Raw genomic sequence first — 20341 nt, 5'->3', positions numbered from 1 at the left:
GTTAAATGCGACTTTGGGATTCACGGGAAAGCCAGAGCAGTAGCCGTCTTTGAGTAGTATATCGCCATACTACGATCGCCACCCGACTTTTACTAGTGATAACAGACAGGGTAGGTACCATCATCCTTCAAATTCCTGCCACAATGACTTCGTGGATTCCTGTTTAAAAGACAGAAGTGGGATATATCGCGATATATTCAATATATATTATACAATTGAAATTTTGACTTAAAGTCTCAAGGTGGATAGTGTCATTCACGTTGCTATGTCTATGGTCTCCCATGAACACTTAATACCTACTAGATTGGCCAAGAGCATTTTCACACACCTACTCAATAAAGAGAAAGAAAGAGCGCATACGTTCGATCGAAGTAGTTTCAGACTTAGACTCAGACCACCGTCCCGTCGTTATGAAGCTCGGTCGCGCTCCTGATTCCATTCCCGTCACGAGAACTGTGATAGACTAGCACAAGCTGGGCTTCAGCCTAGCTGAATTCACCATCCACCATTGCTTCCGTTCATCTCGAACTCTATACTGTTTCCTCAGGATACCGCTGAATCCATAGGCATCGTGACGTCACACATCACCTTGACATTAAGCACCAGATAAATCATCGAAGCAAGTCAAAGAGCAGGACTTCCTTCACCGCTTCAAATTACCCGATGATGCTAGGGAGCTCCTAAGAGCCAAGAACGTCTCGATCTACGACTACGATAGGTATCCTACGGAAAAAAATCGAATTCGAACGCGTGCCTTACAACGTGACGCAAAGTCTCGCATCACCGAAGTCCGAGATGCCAGATGGTCTAATTTCTTAGAAGGACTTGCGTCCTCCCAACTACTCATAGTACCGCTTAGCTCGTACTCTCAAATTTTTTTTATTTTTTATTGCTTAGATGTGTGGACGAGCTCACAGCCCACCTGGTGTTAAGTGGTTACTGGAGCCTATAGACATCTACAACGTAAATGCGCCACCCACCTTGAGATATAAGTTCTAAGGTCTCAGTATAGTTACAACGGCTACCCCACCCTTCGAACCGAAACGCATTACTGCTTCACGGCGGAAATAGGCGGGGTGGTGGTACCTACCCGTGCGGACTTCCAAGAGGTCCTACCACCAGTAGGATACGGTAGTAACTATGCCCCCCCCCTCGCAGACCCCGCAGACCGACTCGCGGCGTTCGATGAAGACGAAAAAGCAGAGCTGCTGGCAATCCCAGTGCACGCCCATCAATCTCCGGACACTGTTAATGTAGAATTAATAGACAGTGAGGTCGAAAGCAGTGAAGTCAGCGTCGGCACGGTACTTCGATAAGGCAATGCGTCATGATAATCGCCTTATCGTTGCCGCAGTTGACTGCTTCCCGAATCCTGATCACGCAGGAGCCAGTCACCGTCGACGCCCTAGACACGTCCTTACGGAACCATCAGATCTAATAACTCTTGCACTAGACTCAGGCTTAGGGACCCCACTAACCGTACTCGTCGAACTCGGCAAATAGTTGGACGTGCAACCTAACCCATGTATTATGTATCAACCCGCTGAGTTTTTTGCCGGATCTTCTCGGTGGGTCGCGATTCCGATCCGGTAGTAGATTCATTCGCGAAACAGCCGCTCTCGAGTTGAAAGGCGCTCGGACAGCTGTTAGCAGATCCCACCCCTCCTGGCTGAACGTCTGCTCGTCCACCTGTTCTGGTGAAACTGGAAAGGCCTCTGGGCCGTCAGTAATACCCCATTCATAAAGAAAGATAAAAAAATAGAAAAACCTGTACTTCAATAAAACTACTACCGATTTACTTATGACACGATTCTGGAATGGTTTCCTAAGCTGGGAGCCTATTTTAAATCAAGAGAGAGCTAGATGACATAAACTGAACTTGGAATTAAAATACAAGCTATTCTCTATATAATAAATAACTAATAACATAATAAAGACTTAACCAATAAATCAAAAAATAAATGGTATATTGAAAATCTCATAGCTAATGGTACTTACGCACGCATAAATATTGAATTTCATCCGATAAGCAAATTAGTTTCTATCGACATGCAATATCTTATCTATGGAACACACAATATAGGACGTTCAATCAAACGAAATTCACAGTCATATACGTTAAAGTATATAATTTATGTTTAATTTTTTCGACGGAATCCACAATGACATATTTATGACTACTAGTGGTCCCGTAGTCGAAATTCGACTATAATTAATTGGAATTTTAAGTTTGTACACTATTATGGTTGTATTTTATACTTCTATAATCACAAATTTCGCCAAGGCTACACTATTAAAAAAATATTAATAAAGACAAACAATATATAATATCTATTGTCAGTTTGACCACAGACGTGAAGAACAAAAGTTTGACAATAAATAGCATGCATGCGTGTGTGCGTCAAATACATGGTATGTAGTGTGTGTAATGTTTTCTTTATTGATTTAATGTATCTTTTATGCATTATTTTAAAAAGAATATTAGCATTGTGCACTTCTTCTCTGTATTCTCTATAAGTGTGGAAAATTTCATACAATTTCTCCGTCCGCGCAATTTTCGTAAAAAGGGATACAAAGTTTTTGCTTCACGTATTAATATGTAGATTACGATTAATTTTTACTTCTATAGAAATTAGATATGAATTATGAAATCATTTAATCTACAACTAATTCGAAAATTCTAGAACAAGACCGATTTAAAATAATAGCAAACTAATTTGTATTTCACGAAACATTTAATTTTTTTTTCACAATAGCCAGCTTTTGAAGTATTAGTTTTTACCTTTAACCTTTCTAGGAATTAATTTTAGTAATAAACCAATTATACTTTTATTTCAAAAGGGTAAGGAAATGCTGAAGGATGTTTGAAAATTACAACAAAATTGTCCTGATCAAATTTCTTTCTGCCAGCTAAATAATAACAACGGCTAGATAAGTCTGATTCGCCTGTTTTCGTTTATGTTGTAATAAGTTCATATTAAAAATTGATAGATTAAAACATAATACATCGAACTATGGGAATTCAAAATAGAACGAAAGGTCGAATAATATTTAAACTTTTTGAACTTATTGAAGTTTAAAATTTTCAGAGAGATAGTGCAGTTATTGAACTAGCTATTAATAATGAAGTTATACTAACTAAGAATATGTAAATGTACTGTCTTACAAAGAATAAGCTATAGTATCTTGTAAGATATACCTAAATTTGTAAATCAAATTGTAAATAAAAAATTAAATGATACTTATTCACATAATTGTAAATATCTACATATTTTGAAACTTCATCTGACATGAGATTTTAAAACTAAACAAAATGAAAACATTATTCAAATCATAATCCACGTCATTAATACAAGCTTCAATGCGTCTATGAAAATAAAGTTTCACACTCGAGATCTTAAGTCGAATAAATAAACGCACGCACCAGGAAAACGATAAATGTTTCAATTGAGCCATTTACATAAATTATCCAATGATAAAATTAACAGACACCAATCAAATGCTTTGTCAAAACATTACGTTAATATCGTATTTAGTCGTGAAAGTTGATATTTTGATTGTCAATGAATTTTTAATAAATAAATACATAATAATATAGCCTATCTATACACAATTTTTAACAAACAATAACCTACCTCATTATTGTAAGTGAAGAAAAATGTTGTTTGTGGCGAAAACGTTAAAATTCTTCTCCAATCCAATTTTGATTCCACTCGGCTCTCTTCAGGCAAAAATTTTATAGGCGCGGTGGACGGGATTGTCAAATATTAATCTAAAAGTTTGCAAATAGTTTTCCTGACTTTGAAGACGGATGAAATTTAATTAAGCCGCTCGAGAAAAGTTGGCTCACACTTCGTTGATTTTCAGACTATTTATGAAAATGTAAACTTTGTGTTTTGTAATGTTAGAACCAAAAGACATAAAAACCAAACGTCCTCTCTTAGTCGAGTCCGGAATAATACTGATCAGTGTCCGTACAGACTCGGACTACGTACTGAGTATATTTCGATTTTCATTCCAGTGCGATAAGTTTATGAATTTCGTTTTCCATTTCCTCTTTGCTACCATACTGTAATGCAGCGATGAACTGAGACTTGCTTTGGATATAACTGAATCAGTTTTTGCGTCATCTAAAATAAAATTGAGAATACGAAAAGAGATGTAAAGTGGAATATAAAGTAATAGATGTTCGTCGAGTAAAAGGGACGAAAACCAGCTCCAAATTGTTTCGAACGTAGCTTTTCATGAAAGCTGCCATTCGTCACCCATTGTGTTTTTATATGAGAAATATCTTGAAGATTTCAAACACAATTTAACCTCACGGCATTATAAGAAAACGGCCTTTTTAAGACATAATTTGTCTTACGGAATTATTCGTCCTGGCCATTAGTGCCGTAAGTAATCGTGAGTTCTGATTTAAATTTGAAGATAGACTTTTCCAAGTCAGTTAAGTATTTCACTTCAATTTTTCTGTTTTCGTAAGAATACGAGCGCACGGTTGATCTAATATTCATCATCTTCGCTCATAAATGTCAGCAATACCAGTGATATAATCAACCTATGAGATGTCTACGTATTGTTACGGTTTTAGTCATGACTTATGCAATTATTGTATTCGCTCATGCGGCCTGCACTCGCATACTCCACGTCATCCAATTTCGTGTCTGCAGGATGCCAAGCGGAGCACTGTGGTATGTGAGTAGTGTAGATCTTCACGACGATATCTAATTAGAATATGTCAATATCTGAAGACAGCATTAGAACGCTTCTTCAAAAAAAGCGACATGATGGAACCTCTTATCGTGGACGCCCCTAACTACATATCGGACCCAGGCAACGGGACATCAAAAATCCGCAGTCATCCTAAGCTTGTCCTATTGGATTGTTCTGATCCACCCTCGGTACTTTTAGGCTCTTTTAAGCACCGGCACTGTTCACTTGTCGAGCAGTTCTACGTGCAGCCTAGCTCATAGACACAACTCAGTGAGTTCTTCGGATCTTCTCTAGTGCTTAGTGTTAGCAAGTTCCCTCCCATTAAGCCCGGTGCACTCACATACCCGTTCGTATGTAGTTGAAATAGCCGCTTATGCTAGCAACGATTACGTAAGGAAAAAGGGGTTTCGATTTTGTATTATCTGGTCCATTTATTAATAAATTAAATTATCCATTTTAGTTGCACATTAACTGAATTATCCATTTTTGTTGAATGTCATGTTATAAGATTAAGTCTAAAAATAATTCCCAAAAAATTCTGGCATGACCATTTGGAACTAAGAAATCAATTTCAATTTCAAGCGCTCTATCATCATTTGTCAACCTTGTGAGGGTGTTGCATTAGGCCTTCACTCCAGAACCATCTTTCCCTCAAGACTTGGATATGTCCGTTTATCGTCAATTCAACTTCCTAGCCTATGTCAGCGATATCTACATATCTTCTCATTTCTATGTGGATATCCCGAGAAACATCAATAAATTTCATTTGTATGAAAATAATAGGCGCGGATACTGTTAGGCTTTAAGAAATATTCTTTTACAAAGATACGTCAATAGTTGGTAATGAAAATGCATTTATGTTCATTCAATTCATGTTAAAATGATTTTAATTTCCTCTAATTTTTTACTAACAATAAACTAAACTATATATCATATATAATATAAAAACTAACATACGTTTCCATAAAGTGTTCCTTATTATAGAGCGTATAGCCTTCCCCATAGCTTTTCACATTTCAAGGTCGTAACTTCATACAAATATACGTATGTACGTACTTCAAACCTTTGGTTCTTCACTGTTCGTGACGCGTTTACGTGTTCATGATAATTTTGATTAAAACATGCTTTTATTTTTTTTTAAATCACATTTGATGACGATCATAAATTAGAATAAATATGATTATCGTAATATAATGTTTGCTTAATAATAAAATTGTAATCACTATTTGTAGATATTATTTTAATAAACATTAAAAATAGAGTATTTAGTGTCTAAATTTGTGTACATATTTAAAAACGCAATCTATACATTAATCATCAGTGATTCTAACTAGGAGTCAACGGAGTCATAAGGCAGAGCCTAAACAGTTTCAAACTTGAAATTTTCGCAACTAATATATATTATATTGTAAGTGTGCAATAATACAAAGAAGGATTTTTAGCAAAACTCACTTCAAAAAAGGTTAAAGAAGGTTTGTGAGTCTCTGGTTAGAAATAAATGTACACGTGCACGTTTTTTTCAAAATTTTCAAAATTTTTGAAAGAAGTAACATTAATTTAATATCAAAGGTCCTCATATAAAGTTCCGGAAAAGATATTATAATCAGTGTTTCTATGTATAATAACAGTTATATACTTTGTAAATATTACCCCGATCCACCCATCCGCGGAAAGCCGGAAGCGGGTCGTTAATAACAGCTATTTTTCATTAACGTACTAAATAATTTTGGTTTCCGTACTGGAATCCAGTCTTAAAATTGCGTTTATAAATAATCAGATTGTACTGTGAATTATAAAAGGTAAGTTTTATTAACTGTTTTGTCTTATCTGTTTTATTTTAGCTATCGTAAACTATTTCGACGTCTGTGTGTGAGTGTGTACTAGTGTTTCTCACATTAGTTTTGCATTTTCATACCCTTTGAGTAGTGGCTGTACCAGATGTTTCTGTCCCTACAATTCAGAGACTGGGATTTTATGTGTTTTGGATAATATCCAGTACGATGTTATCATGTATATTAGGGTTGTAGCTGTTTGCCAGTTTTACATCCTTAAACAATAGATGATGCGGTTTCGTTTCTTATACCTGTCGCTTACCATCTACGGCTCCTTTTAGGTTGCCGTCTGGATTCTGAGTAAATAGATGAGGGGGAGAACGATGAGGACACCAGGTGTTTTTAAGCCATCGAAATAATGGTATCCTACCTATATATCTATATATTACGTAGTCGTCCAGAAATCGTCCTAGATTAAAGGATAAGACTTACAATGCGCACAAGAAGAAGATTTGAAATGCTTATGTACGTTTTGTAATTTTTTTTATTCAACCATATCAAAATTACATTCAAAGCTGAAAAAAAACAAATGAAATCAAAATCCTCTACAGCACTACTATGTGAAATACAATTTCTTCTTTTATTTGTTTTCTTGTAGCTATTTTCTGGAATGGTTAGAACAAGTGACGTTCACCGAGAGAATTTAATTATTTTATCTTATGAAAATAAACTGAACGAGTCAACAGTATAACAGTATCTATTAATACATTGTGTTCAGATTGAAAATGAAGATTTATGAAGATGAATAATCCCAGATGACAATAATACGTTTACCTGTTGATCAGAAGGTTTAGATATGAAGATTGACCACTTTGAGATTCGTAGGTACTCAATTATGAACACATAGAAAAGTAGTAATAATGCTACCACCATCACGCCGTGGTTTTGATAGATTACCTTACTGTCCAACTTAGGTATCTAGAGAAGAACAAAATTGAAGTATTTCGCTACATAATAAAGATCTCTCAATACTTCTTATCTAAAAATTTATGGCACTTAAAACCAAAATTTTATGATAAATAAAACAGAATGTTTGAATCCGTTCAGAATTTACTAAGTAATAAACTAATGATTAAGGTGTGTGAAAATTGTCAAATAACTAACAATTAGTTATGACGTCACAATTATCGATCTGGATGTGACGTTATGAATCAATAAGCTAGCGTTTCAGAAAGCTAGCTAGTAGACCTGTTCCTACTGGATTCCTGCTTTGAAACAATAAAAGCAACTTGACAACTTGCACATTATAACGAAAATGTTTTTCCAAAACAAAATAATTTTAGAATGTTTTTTGGCCCATCTAAAAATGCAAACAATACTAAATAGGAACCATATCTATTTAGCTATGTTTTAATGTTGTCAGTGGATTGTATCTATTATCTCTTATCCTGTCTATTATAGTACAAACCCGCATTCCTTCCGACTTGAAATGTGGTATAGCTGTCACAAAATACAATTGAGACCTCGCTGTGTCAATGTGAGTGGTGGCATTCACGTGGTGGTAACTATAGTTTCGGAAACCATTTCATATGAAATAAGTCGTAAAAGATTATTAATGAACTAAAAAATATGGATGGAATTATAGAATAATATAAGACAATCATATTATAGTGCAGAATAAATCGCACAGAAGAAAAGTCGATAAAGAGTTTATGTTCAATCTCAAATTGTGAATTGTTTTCATGGGGAATATGTCATCTATACTAATATACCTATATAAATCTACAGTGGTTTGTACGGATGTTCCGTTATAACTACTGAACCATGCATCCGATTGACTTGAAACTTGGTACCCATGTAGAAAATACATGTACTTAATGGATATGCTAATATTTATATTATTTATATAAGTGTTGGACTCCCTACACCAGTTGAGGGGACGTTAATGATAAGAATCTTTGTGGGGGTGAGAAATAATAATGTTAACTTTAAATGCCCAGCGAAGCGGACGGGTACAGCTAGTTATTTATAAATTTAATTGAATTAAATAAAAATGAAATCACAATTTCGTCCACAAAGCCAACATTTTATTTATATGTAATAATACATTTCGTAAACACGACAGAAATTCTAACTAATACTTCGTACATCCCAGACGACTGCTTTTTTTCTTTATAAGAATGTCTAAAAATAATTACACGAATCGACGATTAAATAAGTTTACAAAGTACCTACTCACAGAAACTGAGAGCTAATAAACAAAAAGCTAATAAATTAATATTGTTCAATAATTTTACATCGAATCATACATTTTTCACAAGGTTATTCCTCCTTTGTTATTATTTCCTATATCCACTAACTTTAACGTGAGAAATGTGGTTTTAGATTGGCCTTCTAGATCACGACCTACTTGGTGTAGTCTATAGACAACGAAGCTTGAAAGCCACTGCCCACTTTAAGACTTTCGTGTGATCTGTGTATTTAACACGAAGAAATAAGCTAGGTTAATTTTCAATCTAAATTTTCGAATTAAAAGTAAGAGCAATTGTATGTTTCTCAACCTGAATTTTTGGGGTCAAATTTTAACTGCGTTTCTTAAAAATTAACTTCTTTCTTCAGAACAAAAATAAATAGTTTGAGCTGCATTTTCAAACCGATGGCTTTGTTCGTATTCAGAAACTAGGTTGGAGCATTTATAAACCACATGCATTTCTTAATGAAAAGACGTTTGATAACTTCATTGACAAACATCTGGGTAGTTTATTTATACTGTAATCAAATGGGAGTACATACAATATTAAGAGCTAAATACTACGCTATAAAAGTTAGACATTCACAGAGGGTCAGTAAAAGTAATAAACATATCGTTTTGATGATTCAAAACAGCTTACTTAATGATAATACTGAAATTCGATTTCACAAATAGTTAAAGTAATTCTTTGTAAGTACAATGTTCTTACACTAAATAGGTAAATTAAAAGGTTTGACCTAATAAAAAAATTTACCTAAATTTACCTTCAATTACATTTTAGAGGGCAAAACTGTTTCATGTTCACTAGGAACATTCTAAATTAAAACAGCGCTAGTCAAACAATTTTGTGCGAAGTTGTGCAATAAGTTTTTATGATTTTAATTGAATGGAAAACTGTTTATCCCTTACATTAATATGGCAAAGGCAATGGCAACATGGCATCTTTTGTCAAATACTTAATACTTAAAGCTCTCTCAGATAAATAATGTTTAAGCACCTAATTTACAGTTGTTGTTAGTGTCTATACAGCATAATATGCTACTTAAATGAAACATTAGTCACGTATTGAAACGATTGTAATAAATACAATGTAAAGTACATATATTCTACAAATTATTCCTAGTGATTGCTGTTGCTGTTGCAATCTAATTACAGTCCTTTAAATTCATTCTATAGGAACCGATACATCAGTACACGATCATAAAAACATGATCTACATGCTGGACGATGACGCTTACAACAGGTCACTTAATAATACACGTTCATTAAATACTGCTTAGGGGATCTGTAAATGTTGTATATACGCTTGAAGGAACAATAACCTTAATTTTTATTATTAGCATTTCAGTTCACACTATCTTGCAACAGTTGAGGACTCTAAATTAAAAATAAGATATTCACGTTGTTTTTAAATATATACTTACACTAAATTTAAACATCAACTTTTTAAGATAGATCTATTACTTTTAAATTAAAATAGTGTATCGATTTAATCACTACGCTGAGTGAAATACATTTAAACAAAACATGATCAAGTTTTTCATATAGAAAAACAATCTGAAGATAGAGAATAAAAATTAAGGAAGATTGAGAAAAAAAATAAACCACAACATAAGGAATAAATAGGCGTTAGAAAGTCAACAAAAAAAAGAATAAGTTAGATCTAAATAATTTCGTCAGTTCATAAATAGACACCTAGCTTATAATTAAGAATAAATAAAAAACTTAAGGCACTGTTTTAGGTACCAAAATCACAATTTCATTAACAATTTGTGTATGTTGGTAAAAGATTAGAGTCATGGAATGTCTGGTTGCGACCGAACGTCGTGTGTCCCGACAAGACAATAACATTGAAACCTTTTCTAGAACAAGGTCTACTCAATTGGATCTTTTCGATTCACCGAGAAAGTGAAACTAATAATAATTATAATAATACGGTTTCTTAAAAAAAAAACATAAGCGCATACATTAAAGTATTTCTGCATTGTGCAGAATAACAATACCGACACAATTTACAAATATACGTATTGTTAATCGATTAATGCGTAATTTGCATAATAATGATCTTAAAAATTACTTAATAAATAAATTCTTACGGGAGGGTAAGCTGCGATCGTTGTCGATTTTATTATATAACTAAACGTTCAAATGTCCACAAGTGATATTTACACTATCTATGATGTCACATTTGTGTTTATATGTACACTGTCTATTTCAATAATATATTTACATGTGTCCTTTGCACGACCTGCGCGCGGTTTCCTACTCCTTCTATTTTCTTGAATTAATATAAATTTTCACAGATAAATCTAAACGGACCTGCGACGTATATATGAAAATTGTATATTAATTCTTCAAAACTTATCGATATCTATACGATGCCGGTAATACGTAGTCGCCGAAAGAGTAAAGCGCGCTCGCGTACCAGTGGACGCCTTTGGTCGTTTCTGAAGAAGTGCTCCAACTGGAAAGCCATCGCAATGGTGCCATCGCAACATGCGCAAGCGAATGACTGCGTACTAGCGCGTAGCATGACGCCAGAACGTCATCCACTATGATAGTGCCGGCTTTGGTAAGCGGGGCAAAAACACCTCGTTTCGTGAGGATACGAGTTCTCGTTACTCTCGAGGGCCTCATAACATCACTTCGACCTCTTGTCAATAGTACGTCTCCCTCTTTGATGTTAGCCGCAAAGACCTCGCGCCAACCGTCAGCTGCAGCGAGAAGGAGCAAATGCGACGGCGTCGTTGTGATCGCAACACCATTCTCCGCAGTTATCTCGATGAACTGTCGAGTTGCATTAGGATCACGATCGATGAATGTTAGCACCTGAAAATTTTGTATTAATTATTGTTAAAGACAGCTGAATATTAAATTATAGTAAAAGCTCCGAATATTTTGTTTGGAAATCAAAGTATTAAATGTAAAAATTTACGGCTCATATTTACGTCAGTTTTCAGGAGTCGCAAACAAAATTAACTGTTAAAGTTTAATCGTGCATCGTTTTATTGTCATTATATGTTTTTCGACGTTTTGTAGGTATACGTCTACGTGGTCACACAGACGACCGTGTCGATCGTGCAGTCGAGATTAAAAAGTAGTTTTAATCAAGCTCATTGTATTTTACTGATGAATTATAACATACCTTAGAATAAATCATCATGCCATTATCGTCAGCTGCTAAGACCTTGTCTCCCTTCCGCAAGCTAGCTATATCCTTCGGCCCTTTCTCAGTGTGAACTACGGAGCCGCCAGGGAAACAGCCAGCACCAGTTCCCACAGATGATTCTGGAATTTATATGATTTACAGATTGTTAAATAATCAGAAATAAAAAATAATCAAGATACAACAATCGGACGGATACAGAGCGGGTGAAACACACCATGAAACGATGCGTGCGTGTCGAACCTACATAAGATTACCAGGTAATAAAATAAACTCGAGAACATAAAATCGTGCAAGGGACGATAGTAAATTAGTTCGGTGCAGTCATATCCCTTTAAGGTATAACGAGATTTCTCTAGACTCGTAATTAAAATCTGATAAGTTACGAAACAAAAGGGAATCGCGTAGTTATTTGATCCTGTCCCCCGACCGAAGACTACCAACAAACTACCTTTAATTTGTATTGTTAAAATTTCTGTGAATAATACACACTATTCGATTAAAAGCAAAACTCAAAGTGAGACACAGTCTTTTTTCTTCAAAGTAACACAAAGGGTTGTCTAAGCTCATCTACAAACTTTTTAAGCGTTATATAAGCTCACTTGATCCGTTTTGCAAATCCTTTTGCCAATTGTCCGGTCTCGAAACTATGGCTAAAAAGTGGACACAGAAGATTGGTTTTACAAGTTTTGTTTGCTTTTTGTCTAATTTTATTTATTTAAAATCCTTGTTCAACTTAAAATGTACCTGTACATTTAATCTTCTCCTCGGTTTGACGTGAAAAAAGTGTCCATTTACGTGCATCTAAATGTTTTTCTAAGTTTAACTTTCAATAATTGCAGTTTCATAGAAATGCAACAATTACTACTTAAAGTGGCTGTGTGAAAGAAAAAAAAAAGAATAGCTTTGTCAAAGATAGGAAAATCAAGAGGACACAGTCTACCGTCCGAATTCCGTACCTTCTGTTACAGCGGGCGTACATGCGCAAATGAACAAAGAAAAAAATGTAATTGCAAAGCCTCAAAAATCGTTTGCGTGAGCTTGTTAAGTTTTAATTTGTTGTGTAACCGACCGACAAATATGTTGAGCCCAGAACGAGGCTCCCTCAAAGGTATGACGCCCGGCCAGATCGCATTACACAATAACCAGACAAATTAGATTTCGTTCAAAGTCAAGCGCTTATTGTCAAATTTTGTTTGTTGTTGCTCGAATACATCACACGACCAGCACAATGCAAGGCGGCGTACCTTTTATTTATTTTGTCGGTATCCGCTAGATTCGTAATACATATCAGGCGACTTGTGAGCGTAAAATTTTCCACATTTATGGGATATAGTTTAAGCACACACATAGTATAGTGATAGTATATGATCAATTGTGTGGCATGTGTTCAAATCTAACTCATCGAAATTTACAATTTGGATGACAGCGCGCGATTACATTAACACTATAGTGTTCTCTTAATTATCTGTTTACTTATTAATATTTTGAATATTAAAATAATGCTATGGGTTTCTTACATTAATAATACTAAAGTTCTTCAATGGCTATGTAACAAAAAAGAAAAAGAAAACTGATTGACAACCAAATGTAAAAATGTACTAAGCACGCATATATAAATTCAATCTTCTAAATTACGTTAAATGGTGAAAAGAAAGTATATTAAAATAAAATATTATTATTATATTTAAATAGTCTCATCTACGAAATGTAAATTCAATAGATTCGGCTTACAATGTTATAGTGACGTACGTAAGTAGCATTAGACTGAAGATGCGACGATAAGCGGCGCGGAAACAGGCGAGGGCGCGGGGCGTGCGGGAGGCAGCGCGCGCGCAGCCGAGTGGCCGCTAAGACCCCGCCCCGCGAGGACCACCGGGAGAGCTAGGCGGTGCGGAGCCCCGCCGACCATCGTCAGCGGTGCGTGACCATACATTGCCACCACGACAAACGCATACACCTCACTATTCATTATTTATCTCCTTTATACATACCACTACCATTATGTGAATCGATTTTAAAACATCAACGCAATAACGAAACAATACCGAATGTAATTTGCAGACCGCAAACAGTCTAGGGGGTTCAGAGTTCTTTGTATTGTAACCACGGTAGGCCAAAGCCGATAACCCTGTTACGGATCTTTAACAATGTAAGGTTATCGCGATGTTCTGCTCGAATCCGATCAGTGGAATTGTAGCCGATTTATATCGTATATATTGAATAGCAATTAGCCGAAGCGTAGTCATGCAAATGCCAAACAACACCGGTTATGAATCACGCGTGTTCGAACGTTTGCTGTATCTCATATACACCGTAAAATATGAAAACAAAGAACTTGAGCATGTAACAGATTTGTTTTTTCTGTTGGTAATAGACTCCTTATTCATAATGTAGTCTATAGACTGTGTAAATTATAATTTATAATTCTATTGGCATAAACATAATCGGGAGTTTACGTTAAAAAAGGATAGGTACAAGTGCTTTAGTGATACAAAATTCATTCATTAATAAGACAACTTTAATGCTAGTGTTCACTAACTATATAATATTTTGATGTTCAACTATCTATGTGTTGTAACATCTTATACATAATGTATCATTTATCTCTGCTCAATAAATCTATCTATGAATTTCAATCCTAGGTAAAATAAATTATATATCTTGACTATTTTTGTTTCTTCATGAATTTTAATAATGTTTTTTTAAGATGTTTTCTTTTGACTTCTGACTTTATTTATTCAGTAACATGTAAAAATAATTTCATATGCTGTAGTACATGCTTATTTTGATTCTCATTTTACTGTATGAAACGAATTCGTAAATTTAAAACAACGCCGAAAATGTTCAATAAAATTCACATTACATATGTTACTCTGTAAGCTAGAAAGTAAAATGAAATTGAATATATCCACTATGCATTTATTTATCGTAAAGAAAATATTATGTAGGAGAAGAAATTTACGACGTTCTATTGAATTAGAAGATTCACATTATCGTAAACATGCTTTATTGTAAATTTACAGCATAATGTATACGTAAGGGTGTACGTACAAGTCTTGTCATTAATTACTTTGATTCATTTAACATTAACCTTTGAGATATATAAAATATCAATACAGAAAATATGTGTATGAAGTTTCACAAAGCAATAATTTCACATTAAATTTGAAATAGTAATACCATATTCTTATTTATTTACGAGCCACGCGGAATCTGATTTTATTCAATTTTAATGCGCCTTCACTAAATGTTAGTTTTATTTTGTGTTTATTTATACCGTTTTCATAGATAATAATAATATTGTAACGAACACCGAATTCATATATCAATATTAAAAAACCTTACCAGATTCCGTTAACACATTTCTCGAACCTTTTATTAACTGTTAGGGATATCTACTAATGTATTTTAGATATTATTAAAATGCGACGCTCCGAATTGGTTGTGCGGCAAAATTTTGTGATGTTCTCTTAAAAATTTATGACCGCTTTGATCGGAAGTCATCGCCCTCATACGTGCGGACCGAGATTAGGTTATGAAATGTCACGGGTGTGGGAACGTTGAGGGCCTCAGCCGCAGCCTTCCGGGATGTGGCGTCTCGGGTATCGCAGTGCCTCCGAGCCTTTCGCACTACACATGCCACGGGCGCGCTCGAGCGCACAGCATCGCTCACTCGCGCTTCTATCCTTTCACAAAACTACCTTTGCCCTACGACGGAAATACATTATAACTGAGGCCTATAAAATCAAAGGCAACTAAACGCCTTAATTTCGTAAAATGGATTAACAATGGCGCTATCTTGTTTAGTTAGTTGGACACGCTTTAGTGTTTTCATGTTATAACAAATGCAGCTAAATCTCTAACAAATTCAGTTAAAAAAAATATGTTTACTCTATACTAAGTACTAATAAACGAAGTATTATCATTTAAAATTCAGATTATTAGTAATATTCTCATTCGTTATAAATCTGCTTTAAAATAAAGAATATCGTAGCTATCCGAACAAAGTTATTTCAGCTTCTCAAGCCGGGAGTGTTGCTAACACTGGCCCTAGCAAGAGCAGTACTTCGATGTATCGGGAGGATCAGTAATGACGTGTTTAGGGCCGATTTTTGTAGTTTACCTGAATATTTGACAGACTTGGATTTAGCTGCCTTTGATTTTATAAGCCATTTTTTTATTGGTTAGATGGGTGAACGAGCTCACAGCCCACCTGGTGTTAAGTGGTTACTGGAGCCCATAGACATCCACAACGTAAATGCGCCACCCACCTTGAGATATAAGTTCTAAGGTCTCAAGTAAAGTTATAACGGCTTCCTCACCCTTTAAACCGAAACGCATTACTGCTTCACGGCAGAAATAGGCAGAGTGGTGGTACCTACCTGCGCGGACTCACAAGAAGTCCTACCACCAGTAATAAAAAGTAAGTACTAAGTTGAGACATGAGTTCAAAATCTCAATTGTTTATTGATCAACTCTTATCTAATCATTCGAATCCGAACAAATGACTTTTTGGCAGCTGAAATAGACAGGTATTGAGGTAAATATAAAAATAAGCAGAATCTTCTTCTTTTTCTCTACCTTATCCCACTAGGTGGGGTCGGCACAGCTAATTTTTCTGCTCCATTCTCTTCTATCAGCCGTCGTCTCAACACTCACTTCTCTCTTTCTCTTTCTCATATCGTCATTCACACACTCCATCCATCTCTTCTTCGGTCGACCTCTTCCCCCTCTACCTTGCACTACCATTTCCATACATCTCCTAGTCACATGCATCTTCTCTCTACGCATCACATGTCCATACCACGCTAACCGTCCGTTCTTTAATTCGTTGATTTTGTTAAAAACAAGCAGAATACTATTTTAAATATTTAAGAAATGTAGTCTATATTTTTTTTTAACTAAAACAACTTTACAAGCAAACGGTACGGTAAGACTAGGGCCGTGTGTCGTGACCCGCGCCGGTCACCCGCGGTCACGCCCCATTAACCACGAGGCTCTTCCACACTCAGACTTGACTGCTCGGCGCCCATCACATCGCGTTCCAAGAATTACTTTTAAAATCGTATAAAACACTTGAACACGCATTGTATAATGAAACGTTTTATGTAATGTAATGTAAATGTTATCAAACATGTATCTGGGTGGCTTAAATAATTTACTGTCGAACTTTAAAGCCCTGAGTTACGCGGTATTTTTTATTATATTATTATATTTTAAGGAAAGTATTCGTTTCTTCATTTAGCATAGAAACAATAAAATGCAATAGTTACTAAATAAAAACATAGAATAAAAATTAACTAAAATAATTACTATTTAATAAATGTTAAAAATCTTTTAAAGATACACAACTCCGGGCATTGAAGTCTTAACAATAAATGCGCGCATATTTAAAAATTATGAAATCCAAGGCGTTGTTAAGCTCATAAATAATATAAAGTAGACAACCTAGTCGCTCTCTGAAATATTAATAAATTCCCTCCATAAATCTTCAAGAAGTATCGATCTACACAATGCAACTCAAGTTATATAGTGAAACTAATTGTGGTCGCATGTTGCCTCTACGGCATAATAAAATTTTATTATTACTGTAAAAGTACTATCTATAGGTATTAAACTGAAAATTTCCTTGTCGATAAGAACTGGTTTATATATAATATAATTCAAGTCGAACTAAAAGTTAGAAGCGGCATGTTTGATTAAAAAAAATTATACCATCAATTTTTTTCATAGTTTACAGACGTTGATAATCGAATAACTAATTTAAAGGCAACCGTGATTTAAATTGATAAAATTATTATTTTTATAAAAATATAATTGTCAGTTTTAAAATTGTTTATTACAGTACATAATAATTATGTATGCCGCAGTGGTGTTATATTACGCAAGCGGTCGCCACCTACTCAGTCAACTTTCACTATTAGAGCATCATCGTTTTGTTCTAATATTTACGGCTCTGACGTTTTGTGACGATTCCCGACCTTTAAAAAACTATCTGCATATTATCCATTATTGATACAAAACAGTCGTAGAATTCTTTTTTAGCCTAATACACCCACGTCTTCATCGTTCAATCAAGTAATATTTATCGAGTGATTTATCTATACGTAAATACCACTTACTATAAAAACGTTTATCATTTTCCAGTTTGAATCAGCACTTAGAACGAACAGTAAATTTGTAAAAAGCAAATGGGTGTGTTTGTGATGAGATAAAATTGTTGAAAGAGTTAAACAAATCCAAGAGAAAGATAGTTTACAACGTGTCGAACATTAACAACATATGGAAATCAAGATCTGAAAACCTGACATCGATCAACTTGAAAACGTGAAAATAAAGATGGGATATCGAAGGAAAACATATTTATTGCATGCATTATTATTAAATTGTACTCAAGTAGGATTGTATCGGAATTCCAGGCGCGTTTAATTTTACATATATTAACTTGAATGCACTTGACATGGGAGTCCGTCTTTAACTGGAAAGTTATAGGTAGGTGTGAAAAAAAGGAGGTTGAAATATTACTACTGGTGGCAGAGCATATTGCAAGTCCAAATGTATGTACCAATATTCTGCCGCAAAGCAATCATAAATACCGGTTTCAAACTGGGACTACTGCTGATTATTACTACTGAGAGTACGACCCCCTGTTTCAAGTTTAATAAAGACATTCACGTTGTGATATCTGTGGCTTGCGATAACCACTTAGCATCAGCTGAGCCGAGAGCTCGTTCACTCACTAATCTAAGTAATAAAAACTACATACTAATTGCTTTCTTATTGGTCGAAATTAATTTTAAGTTTTAAATTCATGTTTGTTCTTTTTTTTCGATAATAAAAATCGTCAATAGCTACTAAATAAAATAAAAACTATGTCAAACAAAAGACAAAAAGGTACTGTTTTGTTGTTGCCTATTGATTATAGATAATCCTGCTTCCTTAATTATAGCTAGACAAAATTATCTTTGAAGTCTAACTATAAATTTTTAAGCTTGTTTAAATTCGTAATTTTATGAATATCGGTCAACAATTTTTTGCAAGATGTTTAAACGAATAAATAAATGTAAAAAAATGCTGCTTTGATTTATTTTTAAAACCTTCATGAGATCGTCGATGGAAATTTATGTATTATATTTTCATGAGACTAAATTATATTGGTACATTCGTATGAGAAGGATCGTGGTTGGCGCGTCCTTGACCGCGGGCAGCCGAGGGCTGTGTCCGCAACACTCATCTACAACAAGCACATTAATTATTTATAAGGTCCAAATTAAAGGTTCCGATCGTACAAAACCCAGGAATAAATGAATAAACATCGGAACAAATTGACCGCGACGATTCAAAAGCCAGGCGACGTATCACCGCGCGCCACTGAAACAATGGCTGCCCTACGTCGTTTGGGATCATCTTAAGCGTTTTTTTTAACGATTCTACAATTTTAACAATATTTTTTATGGTTAGACGACATTCTTAAATCCCTTATTAGTTAATTTTTGTATCTCCTATGACGCTATACTACATAATGTATATACATAATATCCGCAGTAAATGCTTTTTTTTATTAACTTCCAAATTTATGTATGCACGTGAAATATGATTTTAAATTATATTTTACCAAGTCTGCTTGATTTATATTTTACTCATTTAGAAACAAATTGTTAAATATTTTTTTATTGCCCTTATAGGCAGACGAGCGTACGGCCCACGGTGAGTGGTTACCATCGCCCATGGACTTCAGCAATGCCAGGGGCAGAGCCAAGCCGCTGCCTATCGTTAAGTACCAAAGAAACTCGTGAAATCTATAATGAAAAATGAAATTCATAAGCCTTATCTCTAATTATTCGTAAGAGACAAAGGAAGATAGGCACCAGCCTTCAGAACCGATGATCCATTAAAAACCTAAAATCATGTTTGCATAAACATTATTATACTATTAAGTCCATGTCAATTTCTCGGATAATTGGATCCTAAAGCAATTATACAGTAATTTGCGAAACTAATTAGGACAATGCGAATCCCTGGAATGCCATCATAATACCTACAAACATACTTACATTTCGATATACGTTTCTCTCATCGTTATGCCGCATACGCATACATATAGAGATATAAGTAGCCATTGAATCACCGCTGTAATTATAGAAGTGGGGGATTGGCTGCGATGCGGCCGTATTCGATCGAGACAGATACAGTTTTGACGATACGTGGGAAAGGGAGGGACGCTAACAAGAGGCTCGTTCGTCCGTTTGATCGACACCGCCGGGGAGCGGGCGCGGGAAGCTGTCTGAGATGCATTCTTCTTGTAAAGTTCAACCATATATTTGGCCCGTCCCGAAGCCTCCAGGCCACGGTTTACAGTTATGTACCCGAACACTGATAGTAAAGTGGATTTTCCCGTTTGACAAATCCAACTCGAGTATCTAGAAGCTCTCAACA

The 20341-nt window shown here is 34.9% G+C and overlaps 1 protein-coding gene across 1 annotated transcript in view; it reads right to left on the bottom strand.

Annotated features, from left to right (window-relative positions):
- Positions 1-8550: 8550 nt before the first annotated feature.
- hh (hedgehog signaling protein) overlaps positions 8551-20341 on the bottom strand; it is a 53400-nt gene continuing 41609 nt past the window's right edge. The window contains exons 4-5 of the mRNA XM_028180574.2: positions 11882-12024; positions 8551-11565 (exon numbers count right to left, since the gene is read on the bottom strand). Of these exons, the coding sequence (XP_028036375.2) occupies positions 11098-11565; positions 11882-12024 (611 nt within the window). The 3' untranslated portion in view covers positions 8551-11097. The remainder of the gene's footprint in view (positions 11566-11881; positions 12025-20341) is intronic.

The sequence above is a fragment of the Bombyx mandarina genome, chromosome 09, assembly GCF_030267445.1.
Source record: "Bombyx mandarina strain Sakado chromosome 09, ASM3026744v2".
Classification (NCBI taxonomy): Eukaryota; Metazoa; Arthropoda; class Insecta; order Lepidoptera; family Bombycidae; genus Bombyx; species Bombyx mandarina.
Note: the sequence above shows the minus strand (reverse complement) of the source record. Positions and strands in the feature narration are given on the sequence as shown.